Below are 18,890 nucleotides of genomic sequence, written 5' to 3'. Positions count from 1 at the left end.
AAATAGACATAAAAAATAAAAATAAAAGTAATATTAATAATACTAATGAAAAATAATAATAATAATAATAATAAGATTAGTGAAAATTAATAATAATAATAATAATAATAATAATAAGAATAAATAAAATAATAATAATAATAATAAAATAACAATAATAATAATAATAGTAATACATATATTGGGCCTGGGTAAAAATTGGGTGTCTACAGTATAAATAGAATGCACAAGGGAATTTGCAATCGAACAAGCGCAACACTTAACGGTAAAATATACAGAAATAACAATCGCACTGACTGTAAATGAAAGCAATAAAAACAATAACACAAAGAATTACAAGGTTTGACAATGCCCACATCCACAGGAGCAAACAGAAAAAATTCACTATCTTTCTTATCCAAAATACATGAACAATACATCAACCCTCTCAAACTTCTTGCATATAATCTTAGAAAACGTATATATAAAGTTCCCGGAGGTTTTCCCTCCAACCCCTTATTCAAAATTCAAAAATCTATATTGGGTTCCTGAGCCAAACTGTTGATGGTTTTAGACAAAATAAAATTGTCTAATATTGGATGCCAAACCGTCGATGGTTATAACCAATCCATTGACGGTTTCCTTGCTGTGGCCCAAACCGTTGATGATATCAAACAGAATGAAATGTTTGAAATTGGGTGCCAAACCATCGACGGTTATAGCCAATCCATTGACAGTAACCGTCGATGGTTTCCCTGTTGCTCCCCCAACACTTTGATTTTCTACCATGTTTTATCCCTTTGTACATGCATCTTATTCAGTATATGAGCCACATATCACAATAATCTCCACCTTGGATTATATATGCCCCTTAGGAGAAACCAAAAACATAGTCCATTGCTCCATTTTGACCTTGGGACATTAGGTTGGGACCGCCTCCTATCTAGCAATTGGAGACAAACACCAAGTCCAAGCAAGACTTGAAATTGCCTATGTTAGCTTCGGCTTCTACCATGAACCCCGATTTAGTTGTAGATGTAACAACCTGAGACTGCACCCTAGGCTTCCAACAAGTAGGCCTTCCCACAATAGTAAACACAAAACTTGTTGTAAGCCTTCTATCACCAAAGCCCCCTTCTTAGTCTTTAAAAAATCTCACAACTAATGGACCACTCTATTGTCTGCCGAAACACCCCATTGCACCAGCATAGGGGACCTTTGACATATCTCAGACATCACCGTCCGTACTTGGGTATTGAGTAGTAGACATTTTACATTGATTCTCCATATAACCCCTTTGAGACGGCAAACAAAGTATCCATGCAGTTCCATCCACAAAGCCACCTTGAGATAATAACAATCTTCCTACAGCTCTGTCCATGCGAATCTTGGCCATATCCAAAACATTCATGTCAAAACCTTTCAACAGAGCTCCCAACTGATTAGTTTCATTCAAAGCCTTCCAAACCAAGAACATGTCATTCAAAAACAATAGATACATCAATCCCTTGCAACCTATCACCATCTTCCCCACTGGAAGTTCCACCAAATCCCACATCTAGTACATATACAATGACTTCATCTATTCCACCATAGCACTCATCAATCTATTTTTCCCTTTGTTGTGCACTGCATCTTGAAAAATAGTAGGAACCTTGCTATTAGTAGAAATGAATGCATAAAACACCAGAATGTCAAATTTATACTTGAGTGGTGGTCTGATAGTACACCTGGGCCCACCGTGATTATGCCGGTTTCCTGAGTTGAAACTCCCTGCAATATAAACAATGTCATCTCTGCCCTGAGTTTGTAGCTCCACCTACATCATATGCCCACTTTTGTTGTGATACTGTTGACCAGAGATAAAACTCCCTGCGTTTCTACCCTAAGTATCTAGCTCCACCTGAACAACATGTTCGCTGCTGCTACTGCTGTAGTTTTTTGGCATTTGTTTCTCTTCCTTTACCTGAGTACGCTGTCCCATGACTTTCTCACTAACAGTCATGTCTCCACCGGTCACCACCTTTTTTGCCATAAGATCACCTAGCTTGAACCCACCTTTCTGATACCCCAGAAATATGAACTATTTGGACATAACACCAAGCTTAGATCCAACATCACTAGAAACATGTACATGTGGACATCCACTCAAACCCGAGTAGTCTACCACAAAACCTACCCATAATTCACCTGCAACTCTCCCATATAGTTATTGTCGCGACGTCCCGGAGCGTGTGTGCCTCGGGGTGGCGAAATAAAAATCAATTTTAATTTTCAAGAAAAATATGGAATGTCGGAATCGCCACTAACCTTTTAGTGTGGTTAGAACACATGATTACTACCCCGTTAGGGGTAGAGTGGGTCTACGTTACCAGAGCTGGGGTCGGGAGTTCAGTTACGCGAGGGGAAGGTACGAGCACCCCTTACGCGCCCGTTCTTACGAACGGTACCTAATTAATTTAGAATTACCCCTAAGTTAATTTAAAAAGTCTTTAAATTACTCCTTTTATGAATTTATAAATACACTTGGAAAATAAATAAATAACTAAATAAATATAATATATACATATATATTCCCTCATAGCTTAAAGGTACGTGAAGCTCGAAGGCTAATACCCTAGCATTAAAATCATAGGGATAAAATCAAAAATAATTTGCAAAATACACTCCCAAATTTTGGAAATCCTATAGGGTTTTTCTAAGTATAAAAATACTAGTTTGGGAGGTTTCAATATAGGTTAATAGGATAATAAGCTAAGATATTAAACTACCATAATACACACAATAATTATAAGAATACATATTCACTACAATATTGCGAATACCATAATAAGTAATAAAATACCATATACCATATATACCTTATGATACTAAAGATACTAAAAAAAAGTAATACCATAAATATTAGAATACTAACAAATATCCACTAAATAATAAATATAATCATAATAATAATATGTAACATAGAATGCAATACTAAAAATGACATAATATTAAAATATAATCACATTCTTAATATAAACACTAAATATGAATAACAAGAACCCTAAACTCTAATATTGGATATAACCCTAATGTGAACATTACGTATAACATACCTAAACACACAAATATTAAACAATAACGCCCTTAAGAAAATAAGTACTATAATAACAACCATTCTAAATAAATAAATATTAAACATGCCATAATAACAAAAACGACCCTAAATTTGACTATTGAACATTAAAATAGTTGTAACAATAATAAAACCTACAATATGAATACTAGACACATGACCGCACATTACAACATTAAGGATCTCACAATAATAATTCAACAAATACAAAAGAGTAAACTTTAAGTATCAAAACAAATTCCCACTATACAAATTCCACAACAATACTAATAAAACAATTAACCTATATAATAAATGTAACAAAAAAACTTACCATGACTATTAAATATTAAAATAAATATAATAACTATAAAAACCCTGCAAGATGAACGTTAACCGTTTGATATAATAAACACAACCTCAACATGAATATTAGACATACCTGCAGATACAATGAAAACCCAAACATTAGAATAAATCAAAACAATAAAATGAATAAAAATAATAATACAAATAATAATAAGAAGGAATATGTGTGCACGTGTGTGGTGATAGAAAGAGAAGGACTTTACCAGTAGGCTGTGGCCGTGGGGGGGGGGACGCTGCTGTGGTCTGGTGTTGAAGCAGGGGCTGTCTGGGCTGAGGTTTGCTGGAGGTGCGGCTGAGAGACAGAGGAGCCGTAGCTGGTGTGGTCGCGAAGCTTCGGGCTTTGGCTGTTCGGTTGTCGGGGTTGTGCAGCAGAGATCACAGAGGGTGGCTGGAGTACCTGGTGGGCGGCGATGGTGGCTCGCAACAAACAGAGAGCCTACGGTGAGTTGTAACTGGCGCGGCAACGGCGTGAGGGTCGTGGTCAAGTGACTTTGTTGGCGGTGGCGAAGGTGATGGCTGTCGACTGCGTGGTGCTGCTGCAAGGTGCTGGCTGTGACGGTGACAGAGAACGAAGAAGACAGGGCGGTGGCAATGGGCCTGTGCGTGGTCTGAGGGAAACTGGGTTGGGGCTGTTGTGGTGGCTATGACGGTAGCTGAAGAGAGGGATTGAGAACAGAGGGAGATGGGAGAGGATCTGCAGGTGAAGATGGGCGCTACCGTGTGCGTGGGCGTGAAGACGAGAAGAAGAAGGAGCCTTTTTTATTTTTTTAGTTTTTGCTTTAGCTCTTGCCCGTACGTTTGGCTCCGTGCGCCCACCTTATATAAAAAAAAAAAATTTGAGAATCCTAAAAATCCTCCCTTTTGATTTTCTTTTTCTTTTTCTTTTCTTTTTCTGCTTTTACTCTTATGGTAATAATAAAAATAGAAATAATAATAATAATAATAATAATAATAATATAAGGATCAATAAGGTAATAATAATAATAATACTACTACTAATAGTAAATAATAATAAATAATTATAGTAAAAATAAAAATGAAGATACTATCGGTAAAATAATAATAATAATAATATTAATAAAAATAAAGTAATAATACTAATATTAAAAGTAATAAATAATAATAATAATGATAACATTACTAAAAATAATAATAGCCAAGATAAGATACTAATGCTAATAATAATAATAATAATAATAATAATAATAATAATAAGGTAAAAAAATAAAAAAAATAGTAATAATAATCCAAATTAATTATAATAAATTAATAATAATAATAATTATTATAAGAAAGTAATAATAACGATAATAAAAATACTAATAATAATAAAGATAATAATAATAAAATAATAAAAGGGAACCCCTTGTTCTATTTGGTTAGGACAAAAATAGGGTGTCTACAGTTATATCTTTGATAATTGGTTAAAGGAGAAACGTGCCACACTTACTGACTTCACTAAGAAGTTCCCTGCAAGCCCTGCATATAACTTGCCCAACTCACAAAACTCCTTGAAGAAAACTAGCGTACTCAATCCCAATGTCTAACCCAAGGATCTTCTACCCGGTCTAGTTTTCCACCTCAACCGCAAGTTAAACCTGGTAAACATGTCAAACTTGTGCCACATGAGATACACTAAGACCGTTTGTGATAAACCCACGAAATACATGCATCTAACCCCTGATGCTACCATCATTGGTCCCTAAACATCTAGTGCATATAGTCACCCATATACGTTAACCGCATATGCCACAAAACATTTGACTCAAATTCTACAATTGTAGCTTCATCTACAATCTAAAGTGCATAATGAAATTACGTTCTTCCTTATATTCGGTATATGTCTTACATCACATAAGGTTTTTACGAAACCATCATACATTTTGATTTTGACATTTCCAATACTAATTATTTTGCATGAAATATCATTTTCCATCAAAACAAAACCAGTATTAACTTACATGTAGGTGTTAAACCATTTTTTATTTGCTGTAATGTGATAAGAGCATCCAAAATCTAGGATCTAATAGTTCGTGAGGCACTTTGAACCTGTTGCAACATATAGCATATCCCCATCACTACTTTCTGAGTCTCCTTCCACTACATTTTTAGATTTTAACGGACCCTTCTAATTTTTAGTATTCCCTTTCTTCCACTCTAGACATTCCAGTCTTATGTGCCCAATTTTCTCGCACCTAAAATACTTTATGTCTTTCCTATTTACGGACTACAATCGAAATCCGCTCTTGGACTTACGTCTTCCATTACTTTTCACCATAAGCTCTTCACCATGTAAAACTTCATCGCTGGCCATTTTTCTTTGATGAAAACCTAGCAATGCGCTTATCATCTCTTCCAAATTCAGGCTTTCTTTGCCCCATGTTAGAGTGGTAACCAAATTCTCATACGTGTGAGACGGTGGTATGGAATTCAATAGCATTGGAGCCTTTTCTTCCTCCTCAAACTTTACATCAACACACATCAAATCACTCACAATCTGATTGATTGTGCTGATATGTTAGGTCAAATCCGAACCCTCCACCATCTTAAACCAATACAATATTTGCTTAAGAAACAATTTGTTCGATAAGGACTTAGACATATACCGGCTTTCCAGTTTCGTCCAAACTGTTGTCGGAGAATCTTCATCTATGATGTGATACAACACGTCATTAGCCAAACAAAGTTAGATGGTCGGTATTGCCTTTGCCTCCAATTCATTCCAACTTGCTTCATCCATGCATTCCAGTTGAATTTCGTATAAAGCCTTCACCATCCCTTGCTGCACTAAGAGATCTTTTACCCTTCTCTACCACAAATCGAAATTCTTGGTTCCATCAAACTTGACAACGTCAGATTTCGCAGATGAAGATCTAGAGGGCATTACAACAATGTTCTGATGCCAATTTATTGTATAAATCGAATGCAAAGTGGAATTTGCAATCACACAAGGGCGACACTTAATGGTAAAATATACAGAAATAACAATCACACCGACTGTAAATGAAAGCAACAAAAACAATAACACAAGAAATTACGTGGTTCGGTAATGCCTACATCCATGAGAGCAAACAATAAAGATTTACTATCTTTCTTGTCCAAAAAACATGAACAATACATCAACCCTCTCAACATCCTTACATATACATCTTAGACAACGTATATATAAAGTTCTCAGAGGTTTTCCCTCTAAACCCCAACCAAATTAACGTCCCCTTATTCAAAATTTAAAAATCCGCGCTGGGTTTCCAAGCCAAATCATTGACGGTTTTAGACAGAATAAAATTGTCTGAAATTAGGTGCCAAACTGTCGATGGTTATAGCCAATTCTTCGACCGTTTCCCTACTACTCCACCAACACTTTGATTTTGTACTATGTTTTCTCCCTTTGTACATGTATCTCATTCAGTATATGAGCCACATATCATAACAAACTATAATATTTATTTAATAGAAAATAACTCTATAGACCACAATCAATAGCATCAAAATTCATAGAGATTTTAATGAAAAATGGTGCAAATGTAGAAAATGGTCCATAAAAGTGTCAACAAAATAAATCATCTTAAACTCATAATCTTTTTATCATAATATGAAACAAATATGCTGAATTAACTTTAAACCGTTAAATAATAAATTTATAATAATCAAAAATTAAAATTGTGAAAGATATTACCTCAACATCAATTTAAAGTATAATCTGCCACAATTTGGTGGATGGTGGAAATATTTTTTAGACTGCAAGTTTGTCATCCACAATGGCAATTAAAATAAAGACTTTTCATGTCAAAATATTGTAGTTCTCAAATGAAGTTAGGACCTACGAATGAAGGATTAGTTGGAGGAAGGCTAAGATTGAGGCATGAACCATGTTGCTCCTGAGATAATAGGTGTCTTCTACTATATATCTGTTGAGCCCTCCATGCATGAAACCTTCTTATTTACTTGAGGTAAATCCAACGGGGGTGCATTGGGGGATGCAGGGGAGCTTCCCCTCCCCCTTCCAGGCGGTACAGTACTATAATTTGAGTCGAGGGATAATTTTCATATGAGAGTATTTTGGAATTTTTCATATAGGGCAATGTAATACGTATTGTAGTCAAAGGTAGAAACCTGAAGGCAATTTTTGTTTAATAATAGTGGAAATTGCATAGGAGCTTCGTGGACTTAGGCGCATCACCAAACCACAAAAATTCATTGTTCTTTCGTTTCTCTTGTGATTTTATTTATTTTATGTGATTGTTGTGTGTGTGTGTACATAATCTTAGGAAGTGACAACTGCCAAGATTTATCATAACAGTCTTTTTACATACACGCACAATCCGTCCGCATGACTTATGATCAATATTCCACTAGCTCAGAGATGAGTATTTATAGATAATTAGATGAATACATTCAAAAGTAAATTACTACAGTTACAAATAAATAAATGAATAAATTATTTAGCATTATTTAAAGCAGGTGGTTTATGTTATTTAAATTAATAAAAAATTGAAATTTTATTTAGTTTGAGATGAAATTATATGATGATTAACATAAATGACATTCTCCATCATTTATAACTTTTACAGTGTGGCACATGAGAGTAGTTCAACAAGCAAGTTCGTGTGGCTTAATCTTTAATCCGAATTCTGGACAAAAACAAAGGCCAGTAGAGAAATCTAATGCACAACTTTGCCCAGAACGAGTGAATAAAATTTCTTCAAGGATAATACATGCCATCGCTAAGCGAGCTTTCCTGTTCAAAGGCGCACCTATGACTCAACACACCGCGTAATTCTTCATTTTACAACCAAAATGAAAAGAGAACCATTGAGGAATTGTCTGCATCTTTCATAGAGATTGTTGATAAGCCGCAAGCAACAAGCGTTTGTAGTCCAACGGTTAGGATAATTGCCTTCCAAGCAATAGACCCGGGTTCGACTCCCGGCAAACGCATCGCTCTTTCTAATTTTATTCTGCGACTTTCTGCTGCGGTGAAGCAATGGTCCACAACCGCCGAGGTAATCGTTGGAACATAAATTTTTTTTTTTTTTTTGTTGGTTCATTGAATGTAAATATATTGATCAAAATAGATATGTACGGTGCTTCTGGGCATACCAAGAGAAAGGAGACCAAGACTCCAAACCACAATAGCATCAAGCAAATGCACCATGTAAAATCTGGGTTCGAGTGACCGAATCAAACAATCAATCGAACATACACAAAACCAACATACAAGTAAAATCTGGGTTCGGGCATCCAAATCAAACAAACAGTTGCCTGAAATCAATGTATATCCTACCTATTCTCCTCTCCCCACCCCCCCTCCTTTCTTTTCTTGTTTTTGGGCTGGTTACTAGTAATACCCTAAGATTGACAAGCAAACCTATTTAATATTCATAACTACCAAACAAAAACAAAAAAAACATAAATAAGTTGACAATGAGTTTTCAAATGATTCCATTTTGGACTAAAAGCAACCATATGTTGAATGAGTTTTCCCAACACACTACTTGAATTTTGAAAGTACATTCTCAATTTATACACTCCACCCAGCCCCTTTCTTCCTCTCCAAACCATTTTATTAGGTTTAAATTCAAAGTACTGTACAGGTCCCAAGAAAGGCCGCAAACTAAAAGAACAATTCTATAACCAATATGGCCAAACCACGAGATTCAAAATCGAGATGGAAAAATTTTCCCAAGTCATAGCACTGATGTTAGAAACTGATTGAATAATCAAATATATTTCACTTGGAGCCATTGAAATGTTCAAAAGATGTTAGGAGCTGAATCCTGAAGTTCAAACTCCCAACTGTCCAATCACGCCACCTGCTTTGCACAAGTAAGCCTTTCAAATCAGAAAAGCACCATCCCACTATCATGCTGAGTCAAAAAAGGCACTATACACCAGACTGGTGTCTCAGTTCAACTTCAGTATGCAGCTCCAACAGTGAGTCCAGTCTTGCCAATATCTGCATAAATGAGTTTTCCCTTGGGAATGACTCAAGCGAGATGCCATCATGTGTACTAGTTCTTTGTCCATTCTTTCAGCAGACGAGTGAGGATCTTAGAGATGGGGCACTTGAGATGCATGTGCATGATGCCCAGCGGATCACTGATTCGGTTACCACCAGATCAAGCTCACCTAGTCCGATAGTGTGATTTCTTTTGCTGTGTATGGCTGATACCCTGGATCCACTGGTTTCTCCCCTCCTAATTTCTGTTTCATGCTCCATTTCTCCAAACTCATGCCTAACAGGACCTGAAGAATCTGATAGTCCCAATAATTTCCCCAAGCTTGATTCTGCATGGGCAGAAAGGAATTCAGATGAAACGTTTGATCAACAAATATGGAAAATTTAATACTCTGCTACCATCTGTGGGAAACATTATCCAATAATTCTCCCAAATTTCATATTTGGGGCATAGGAAACCAGAGAGTGAGCTTGAAACAAGCTTTACCATGATATATAGTACTTTCCTTGTACGGTTTTCCATGAAATGGGATAGGAATCTAAGAAACATGCACATACCTCCATGAATTGCATTGAGCATTGACTCATTGGTTTTGAAATCTGAAGCACAATTTCCCTGCTGAACTGCAGAACTTGGACTGAAGAAGCTAAAACTTGGCATAGAGGGAAGCAAGGATAAGAATTCTGTTGCATTTGCTTCACAACAGCTATTGAAAGAAAAAGCTCCAGATACAGAGGAAAGTGAGCTATTGTTAACCAAGAACGCAGAAAATGATGATCTGCATGTCAATGCAGGTGAATGCCCCATTTGGCCATCAGCAGTTGCAAATGATCGATCACTGAAACTATAATCCTGATTTCTGGCAATGAAAGGAGCAGAGAAAGCACTGCTGTGCACTTCAAGTTGTTCACAACATGGTGGTTGAGCTGCCTCTGCACTATCCATCATCCAAGAGTGAGCTGTAAAGAACAGTAAACCAAATATAAGCAATTCATGGAAAACCATTGTGTTGGGTCAAATCTGGATGTGAATTTCAATTTAGGCATAAGCATTAAATATGAAATTGACTTTGATATACAATCAATTGCACTTTAAAAAGCATTTAAACATTTGATCACTGGCAATATAAAAGATATTTACCATTTTCTCCAGAACATCACTTACAAACTCAAATTATAGACCATGTGGGCAAACAGAAACCAATGAATTGCCTAGCCAAAAGAATAGGAAAAGAAAAACAATAATGCTAGTTTCCAGAAGGCCTTTGCACGGCCATAATTGCGGGAACCTAAAAGGTGCTTCCTAGGATGACAAATACTACTATCAATCTATTACAGAAAATTACATATTCAAGATGGTCTTCAAGAGATATAACTGATGGACTAATCTAGGGATAACATTTCTGCAACACTGACTGACTTGGAACCTGTCAAGGACAAATTTTCATGGAATAACATTTTGAATGTCAAGAACAACTTTCTAATTATTTGTCCTCCATAATCACAATTCAAGTCTAGAAACAAACCAAAATTTCATTTTCAAGCGCTTCATAAAAACAAACAATTTGCTAACATACACAGAACTTGTGAAGCAGTAAGCCTCCTGGAAGGGTCTACACAGAGCATCCCGGTGATCAAGTCCTTGGCAGACAAAGATATGCCATCCCAAATATCGGGTGGGAACCTCAGATCCGCAGCCCTAACAGCATCAAAGATCCTTGACTTAGTCTTTCCCCAAAATGGAGGCATCCCACTCAGAAGAATGTATAGGATAGCACCAGCACTCCACACATCAGCAGCCTGGTTATATCCTCCGGCCAGGACCTCAGGAGCAATATAAAATGGACTCCCAACAGTCCCATGTAAGTTTTGACCTGTTGACAAGGCAAAAACGTGTTTAAAGATTTGGCTTAAACACAATCAAAGAAAGACAACTAGAAAGACTTACCGGGTTTAATATAGGTTGCTAGGCCAAAATCTGCCAATTTGATTGGTGATGACAAGGACTTGGTCGCCAGGAGGATGTTTTCTGGCTTCAAATCTCTGTGTACAATACCTTTTTCATGACAATATACAACCACTTGCATTAGATGCCTAAAGAGAATCCTAGCCTCAAACTCAGAGAATTTCCCATGCTTCTCAAGCCGGTGAAAAAGCTCCCCACCCGCACATAACTCCATCACTAGATGCACAAAATCTTCCTCCTCATAAACTGCTTTGAGATCCACAACATTTGGGTGCCCAGATAACCTAGTCATTATTTCAATTTCGAGCTTGATACTACGCACATCATCCACTGTAACTAATCTCTCTTTGGCAATAGACTTGCAAGCCAACATCTCACCAGTTAACTTATCTGAGCAAGCCCTTATGACACCAAATTGCCCCCATCCCAATTGGTCCCCAAGGATGTACTTGTCTTTGAAATTCAAAATTTGGGTTGAACCCAAAATAGTTTTAGTAAGAGTTGCAACTTTGTAACAATTGCAGGATTGAGTTGCACGCTTGCAATTGTTTTTGCTCTTGGCTAGGTCCATAACAACCTATACCAACTTCTAATTGTAAAAAAAATCCCAATCAAAGCTCACTATTATGTATCAATACCATCATATCAAATCACTATTTTTCCTACTAGATTTCATTTCCTAGAAAATGGTTAGCTGAACCCCAAAACCAAAATTGCCATTATCTCGGGAAAGACCCATTTACCAACTATATTCATGCCAAAAACTAAAAGGAGCATCTGGCATCCACTAGTTATGCCAGATAAATTCCTTTCAGCTACGGGATGTTTAAAGCTGCACACTTTATCATTCTGCGTCAATTGCCTGGCAATAAATTGGGAAAAAAAAAACATTCAGTTTCCAAAAGTCAGATGAACTGTAAAAATTGATTGTTTTGAGTTTTTCTTACACAGAGAATTAGACGTCCAAGTATCTATCAGAATTCAAAACAACACCATATTTCAATGTCTTGGTTGCAAAGCCAGAACACATTTGAAACACGAAATAGAAGAACGGGCGACCTAAAAGAAAATTCAAAACTCCCCATAAAAAGATCAAAAACCCAAATTCAGAGCATGAATCACATCAAAACCTCCCTTCAGTTTTTTTGACAATTTATATAATGAAGAAAACACACACCTGATACCCCCTAAATTCCCATAAACCTCATAACAGGAATGTTTAAAATTGAACAATTATAGCAAGTCCCACAACATCATAACAAGCGCATAAAATCCGCATTTTATTTTACAAATCAAAACCAATAATACAACAAAGAACACACATTCTACAAATCATGGAGAGAGAGAGAGAGAGAGAGAGAGAGAGAGAGAGAGACCTGTGGAGAGACCACTGTAGAAGAAGTCCGTTGTAGCAAAGCCTCAAAGTCCAGAGCGTCCACTCTCCATACCGGTCATTGCTCATTGGGCTCTCGCTTTTCACAGTTCAAAATCAAAAGGCAGACACGGACCGGAAACCGGGACAGCCAGTTTTTTTCTTAATATTTAAAGAACGGGTACATGGTAGGTAAGTGACTAATACTGCATCTAATGATACCTGTAAAATCCAACCTTTCAATTTTCAAGTGGGCAAATTACACAAATACCACAACCTTAATAAAAATCTAAAATTTTAATTTGCTTAAGTTTTGACAAAATGTGATATAAATTTGTACGAAAATTTATTCTTTGCATGGGTTTTTTAAAAAATACAACATTAAATTATATTAAATTTTTTCAAATTTATACAAATTTAAATTTAAATTTAAGATTCAAAATTTATATTTTCAGATCGAGAGAGTTTTTTGAATTATAACAATACACTCATTGAATTTCAATCAACTATAAAAAAAAATTAATTTTTTCACATGAAATGTCTCAAATAAATATGATTTCTATAAGCAAAGACCTTACCTATTCATTGCATCCCTCTCATATTCTCTCATGCAATTTAGAGATAGACTATGATAATATCTTAGGATAAAAAATTAAGTCGCAAAAGGTTAATGAATATTTTCTATTTCACAATTAAAATTTGAAGAAACAAAGTACAATTCCATAAAATTTGAGAAACTTTTTGTTGGAATTAGTGTGATCATAAGAGGGGGGTAAATTGGGTTTTAAAAATATTTTGTCTAAATTAAACATTTACGTCAATTCACCACAAATCATATCTCATTTTTATGTGTGTTTGTGAATTAATAAAACAATAAAATCAGACATACACGTGAAAACATATCTCATTTAAAATAGAAGTTTGCATGCAAATAATTATAATGACAAATGAAAACATACACATACGAAAATTTAAATGCAGAAATATAAATGAGATAGAGAGAAAGTGACACAGATTTGTTATCGAGGTTTGGCCAAACCAACTTACGTCCTCGCCTTGGGCATACCTCCCAAAGATTCCACTATCCTTGTTCACTTAAACAGGCAAAGTAGAAGCTGTTACAATCTCTCCTTACGAGGCAAGGTAAACACCAATTCAATTACAAGGTTGAGCCCAACTTGTTTTCCTTATGAGACGGAGATTCCTCAATTCAATCTACCGGGTTGAACCCAACTGGTCTCACTTATAGGGCTGAGACTTCATAGTTCAATTTACGAGATGAACCCAATCGATGTATTCAAGACATTTTTTTGTACATAATAAAATACTTCTAAATACAAGCATGGATGCACACATTAAAACTCAAACACATGCACTCTCTTATGATATGAGTTATGCTCAGTAGAGAAAGGTGTTATCAAACAACATTTTCAATCTTTGAAAAATAATGTATATGATAAAATACTCAAAGATCTGAATCCTATAAAATATTTCTCCATAAATATTTTCAATGAGAAGTAGAAGAACCTAGGGTTTTGGTTTTTCAAATAATTTTTTCAACATAAAAATTTTTCTATGAAAGCATGGATACAAAAATAAATGCCCTAAATTAAAGATACTCACTTTCAAAAGATTTTCTAAAAAATAATAAAGAGAGTTGGAGAGTGTAAAAATATAACCTCAAAGTAATTTTTGAAATAAGAGAGTGGGTGAGGGAACTTTGATTAAGTGAAAAATTTGAGAGAAAATACTAATCTTGGCTTATGATGGGGCATTTATAGATTTTCAGAAAATAATGACTGTTAGGGACACGCAGGGGTATTTTGCAAATTATTTAATTAAAAGATAATTACGTAAGCCCTTAAAAAAATTTGGAACTCGAGAGGTTTAGTCAACCATAGAGAAGGTTCGGTCGACTATATTAATAAGTTCGATCGACCGTGGCAATTTTGAATTCATTGTAGGTTCGGTCGACCATGGCTTAGGTTTGGTTGACCATCTTTGAGGTTCGATCGACCAAGGTTATTTTGAAATATCAGTTCGGTCGACCAAGTTGGTGGAAAAGTAAATTTTTATAGTTCAGTCAACTGAGGAAGGTTAGTTCAAAAATACGTCGGTTGACCAAGGCAAGTCAAACTGTTGACTTTTCAAGATTTGGTCGACCAAGGCATTTAACACAACAAGAGGTCGGTCAACCGAACTATGGTCAACATTTTGACTCTGGGGCAAACAGTCGTTTGGTCGACCATCAGATATGGTTGGTCGACCGAGGGCATTTAAAATTCCAATTTTGCCCCTAAATTTGATCTTAATTAATTCTAAAACTTTTGTATGATTTTAATGTTTATGAAAAAGGTTATTCTTAGGAATGTTAAGTATCCTAAGGTCATTTGATTCCCTATGGTCAAATTATGGTCCTATCTGAGCATTCAAATCATATCATGTAGGATGTATGCATTATTATAGACCAGATATGAAAACTAAATGCATTTACAAATTGAAACATGTTTACTTTTTCTTCTTTCTTCTTCTTCTTTGCTCTCCTATCTTTATGGAATATGTCAGACAATATCGCCCTCTGGCATCCATTTTCCCTTGATCTTATGCGTGATTTGAAATATGTATCTGTTCACACACTTAAATGCACACATAAGATATACGTGCTTTGTCAGCGTCAAAATAGGGATCGGACTAAAAAAACCAACAATCTCCCCCTTTTTGATGATGACAAACACCCAAGAGCAAAATGGGATAAGCCTGAAAAGGCTCCTCCTAAGAATATGCGTAATGTAAAATACAAACAATAAAACTCAAGCATATTCATGGAAGAAGATATAACAAATAAGATACACGTGCTTTGTCAATATCAAAACAAGGATCGAACTTAAAAAGTCAACAATATCATCCTTTTTGATGATGACAAACATCCAAGAGCAAAATATGATAAGTCCAAAAAAACTTCCTCTAAGTATATGCATAATGTAAAATACAAACAATAAAATTCAAGCATATTCATTGAAGAAGACATAACAAATAAAATTATGTATTTAATTTTTGCATTAAAGCGCATGCTTAAATATTTGCCCCTAAAGATTTTCCCTTTTTAGTCATTAACATTTTGCTCATAAAACATTCTCCCCTTTTTGGCATCAGTAAAAAGGGTTAAGTATAAAATAATTTTATCATTTAAAATAGACTTAGTAAGAAGAACTCCCCTTTTTGAAAAAACTTTATTTATCTTAAAAAAACACTCTCCTTTTTTGGTATTGGATTTGAGCATAGAAAATTTTGAACTGTTTTTAAAAAATAGGAATTAAGCACACAAAACAATTTTAGTTGGTCATCTAAAAGATAAAAATGACATGATGAACAAGGTCAGATCAATATGCACAAACCATTTCAATTTAAGCACAACATGAGACCCCGCAAAGATTGGAATTTAAAAACATGCGGCATATGAGAAAATATGTTTGAGTATAAACATGATCTAACAAGTTCACATACATTTCATGTAAAGTCAATGAACCAGTTAAGCAACACCCTTTTAAAATTTATAAACAATATAATTTCATGTCATAAAAATTCAAAACAATACAAGTACAGTCATGAAAACATTTAAGCACACAAACAAAATATAAAAATATTCTATATAAGTTCAAACCTTGCTTTTAAAAATGTATATATAAATATATATATCCCCTTATGATTTTCAATAAATACTGGGGGCAATGCTTGCAAATAAAAAAAATACTTTAATTCAAAATTCAAGCAAGCATTATTTTTCTAGTTTATTATTTAAGTACAAATCACAAAGTACCAAAAAAATGCAACTACATAGATCCAAAAATATTAAATAAATTTAAAAATAGGGATCATATGGCAAAACAAAGAACTGTGGCGAAACAATATGTTTTAACTAAAGATTTTCAATAAAATCATCTCATTTAAGTACAAGCCACAATGAATTTAAGATAAATCTAAGCCTAAAATATTGGTGAGCAACACAAGATATGATTTTATGTTTAGATGTTCCCCCTATCAATTTGAATTCGTGCTTAGATATTGTCAACTAATTATATTAATGCAAAAAAAAAAAAAATTTTCATTGAGAGTTTAAATAGTATAAGTACTATTTTCATTCTTAAATAAATTTTGCTATATATATGTTAAACAATTTATATTTTACTAGTAAAATTATTCCTAGAACACATGCACTAGAGATCTAATATCAAGTCATGTGCAATGTGTTCATGTGTACCAGGAACAATCCATATCAAAGATGATTCGACAAAGACAGGATATGATATTCAGGGTACCAAAAGAAATTAGGACTCAAAAAGTAGAAACAATAAAAGTGTGAGTCCATGGGGCAAGTACTATTAATCTTTTTCACAAGGATGAGACCTAAACTCTCCGGTATAGTCTTAGGAATACATAAGTGCATTAACGTTCAAGGATGAATTTCATTTAAACACATCCATCGCATGTTCATCCTTCATAACAAAACTTAGTATGCAAGAGATTTTAGATGATAAACTCTTATTCATTTTTCTTAAAAGTGTGGTTTAAACTCCCCCTGCATATTTGGATACACACATAATTGCATTATAGCTCAAGGATGATGGTCATTTAAAAACATTCCTCATATGTTCATCATTTTCAAAGGATTTCAATATGCAACAAATATTGATCATTCAGCTTAAGTGCATGACATATTGCATTTCAATTTAAAACCAGATAGCTAGTCAATGCTATTACTCAAGATTATGCAATAGGGTTCAAAAAGGGTGACACAACTCAAGAATACAATGAGTGTGTGCGAAATGAAAAACTCCCCCTAAGTCATGCGATTCCCCTAGTTTATGGACCATCATCAGAACATGTGACGTTTAATTTCAAGGATGATGTTTTACCATTTAGGTCGTGGGTGAGAGTACATAACCCAAAGATTTGAACCAAATTGTGTCTATGAATTAAGTTCATCCTAAGACACAAAAATGTGTAGATGTCTTCAAAAAATCTACCGGTTTGGATTTTAGATGTACTAACCTATGCAATTACTGTGTATCCTAGGAAGGAAAATGTGTTGCTTATACAAATCAAAAATTAATTCCACTAAGTAAACCATACAGTATAAGCACTCCTTTTAACATAACTACACTAGTTATCTATTAAGGCATTTTATCATATGACCAGTGCAGTCTACCCTATATGTTTAGGTGCATGCATTCACAATTAAAGATGAGAAGTTAATATTCTTTTATAATTCACTTATCCTTTCAAAATATTTTAGCGTCCATTTTATTATACTCATCTTGGTACATGATTTGAATTTTTAGGAAAAATTTCTATAGAAATTTCAGCAGGATGCCATCTGTAAATTAAACATTTTCCCATTTTACCATGTACATGAAACCTGATAGATTCACGCAAGCAATTTATAATTCAGTTTGAACATGCGAGAACCTATATTTACTACCAGCATACAATTCACATCACTGCATCAGTCATGCAGGAGGCATTCAGTACAAGCATGCACATCAGTAGAGCAAACAAAAATATTTGTCCATTAAGTGAAATTGTCATTTAAACGAAGAATGAACAGTTTACATTTAGCTCAAATAATAGAATATGCTAACATAAATTATCCATCAAATATAATTAATCTTTGAGTGAAGGATGGATTGTGAGCATTTAGAGCAATGATTATGATTAACTATCCATCAAGAAATTTTAAACATTTCACAATTTATGGATAGTGATTAGCAATTGGCATTCCAATTCAAAATATCATACAATTCATTTTAATTCAATTAATAAACTATCCATCAAACAATTCAGCGTTTATCAATCAATGGATAGTAGCATTCAACACAAAAAAATAATCCATCCATTTAATATGTTTCAAACTTTCAACAAAAAATGGAAGGTGGCATTCAGTGGAGATATCTCAAAGGCATAAAATAAAACCATAATGAAATGGTGTTTTGAAAATTAGCACATTGCCATAAAATATTTATTAAAATAATTTTATGCTCCCCGTCATTTATGTAGTCAAAGTATCATTATATTTTCAATTTTCACCTATAATGCTTTCAAATCTAAGCCAAGACCCCAAATTTTCAATAATCAATATTTGGAATTTCAA

At 34.5% G+C, this 18,890-nt stretch overlaps 1 protein-coding gene and 1 non-coding gene across 3 annotated transcripts; one reads left to right on the top strand and one right to left on the bottom strand.

The window, feature by feature from the left end:
- The first annotated feature begins 8,311 nt into the window (after positions 1-8,311).
- On the top strand, positions 8,312-8,383 carry TRNAG-UCC (transfer RNA glycine (anticodon UCC)). Its single transcript has one exon. It is a non-coding gene; the product is annotated as a tRNA-Gly (tRNA).
- Positions 8,384-9,146: 763 nt separating this feature from the next.
- LOC131164863 (calcium-dependent protein kinase 26-like) lies at positions 9,147-12,833 on the bottom strand. 2 transcript variants are annotated; one of them, XM_058122378.1, is made up of 6 exons: positions 12,747-12,782; positions 12,318-12,429; positions 11,353-12,232; positions 10,982-11,278; positions 9,963-10,364; positions 9,147-9,733 (listed from the first exon to the last, which is right to left on the bottom strand). In XM_058122378.1, the coding sequence occupies exons 3-6, from the start codon at positions 11,939-11,941 to the stop codon at positions 9,477-9,479; spliced, it is 1,545 nt and encodes a 514-aa protein (XP_057978361.1). In that variant the 5' UTR covers positions 11,942-12,232; positions 12,318-12,429; positions 12,747-12,782; the 3' UTR covers positions 9,147-9,476. The 2 variants fall into 2 exon arrangements, with proteins under 2 accessions (XP_057978361.1, XP_057978360.1); XM_058122377.1 differs by lacking the exon at positions 12,318-12,429 and having other exon boundaries at positions 12,747-12,833.
- Between the last annotated feature and the right edge of the window lie 6,057 nt (positions 12,834-18,890).

The sequence above is a fragment of the Malania oleifera genome, chromosome 9 (genome assembly GCF_029873635.1).
Source record: "Malania oleifera isolate guangnan ecotype guangnan chromosome 9, ASM2987363v1, whole genome shotgun sequence".
Lineage (NCBI taxonomy): Eukaryota > Viridiplantae > Streptophyta > Magnoliopsida > Santalales > Ximeniaceae > Malania > Malania oleifera.
Note: the sequence above shows the minus strand (reverse complement) of the source record. Positions and strands in the feature narration are given on the sequence as shown.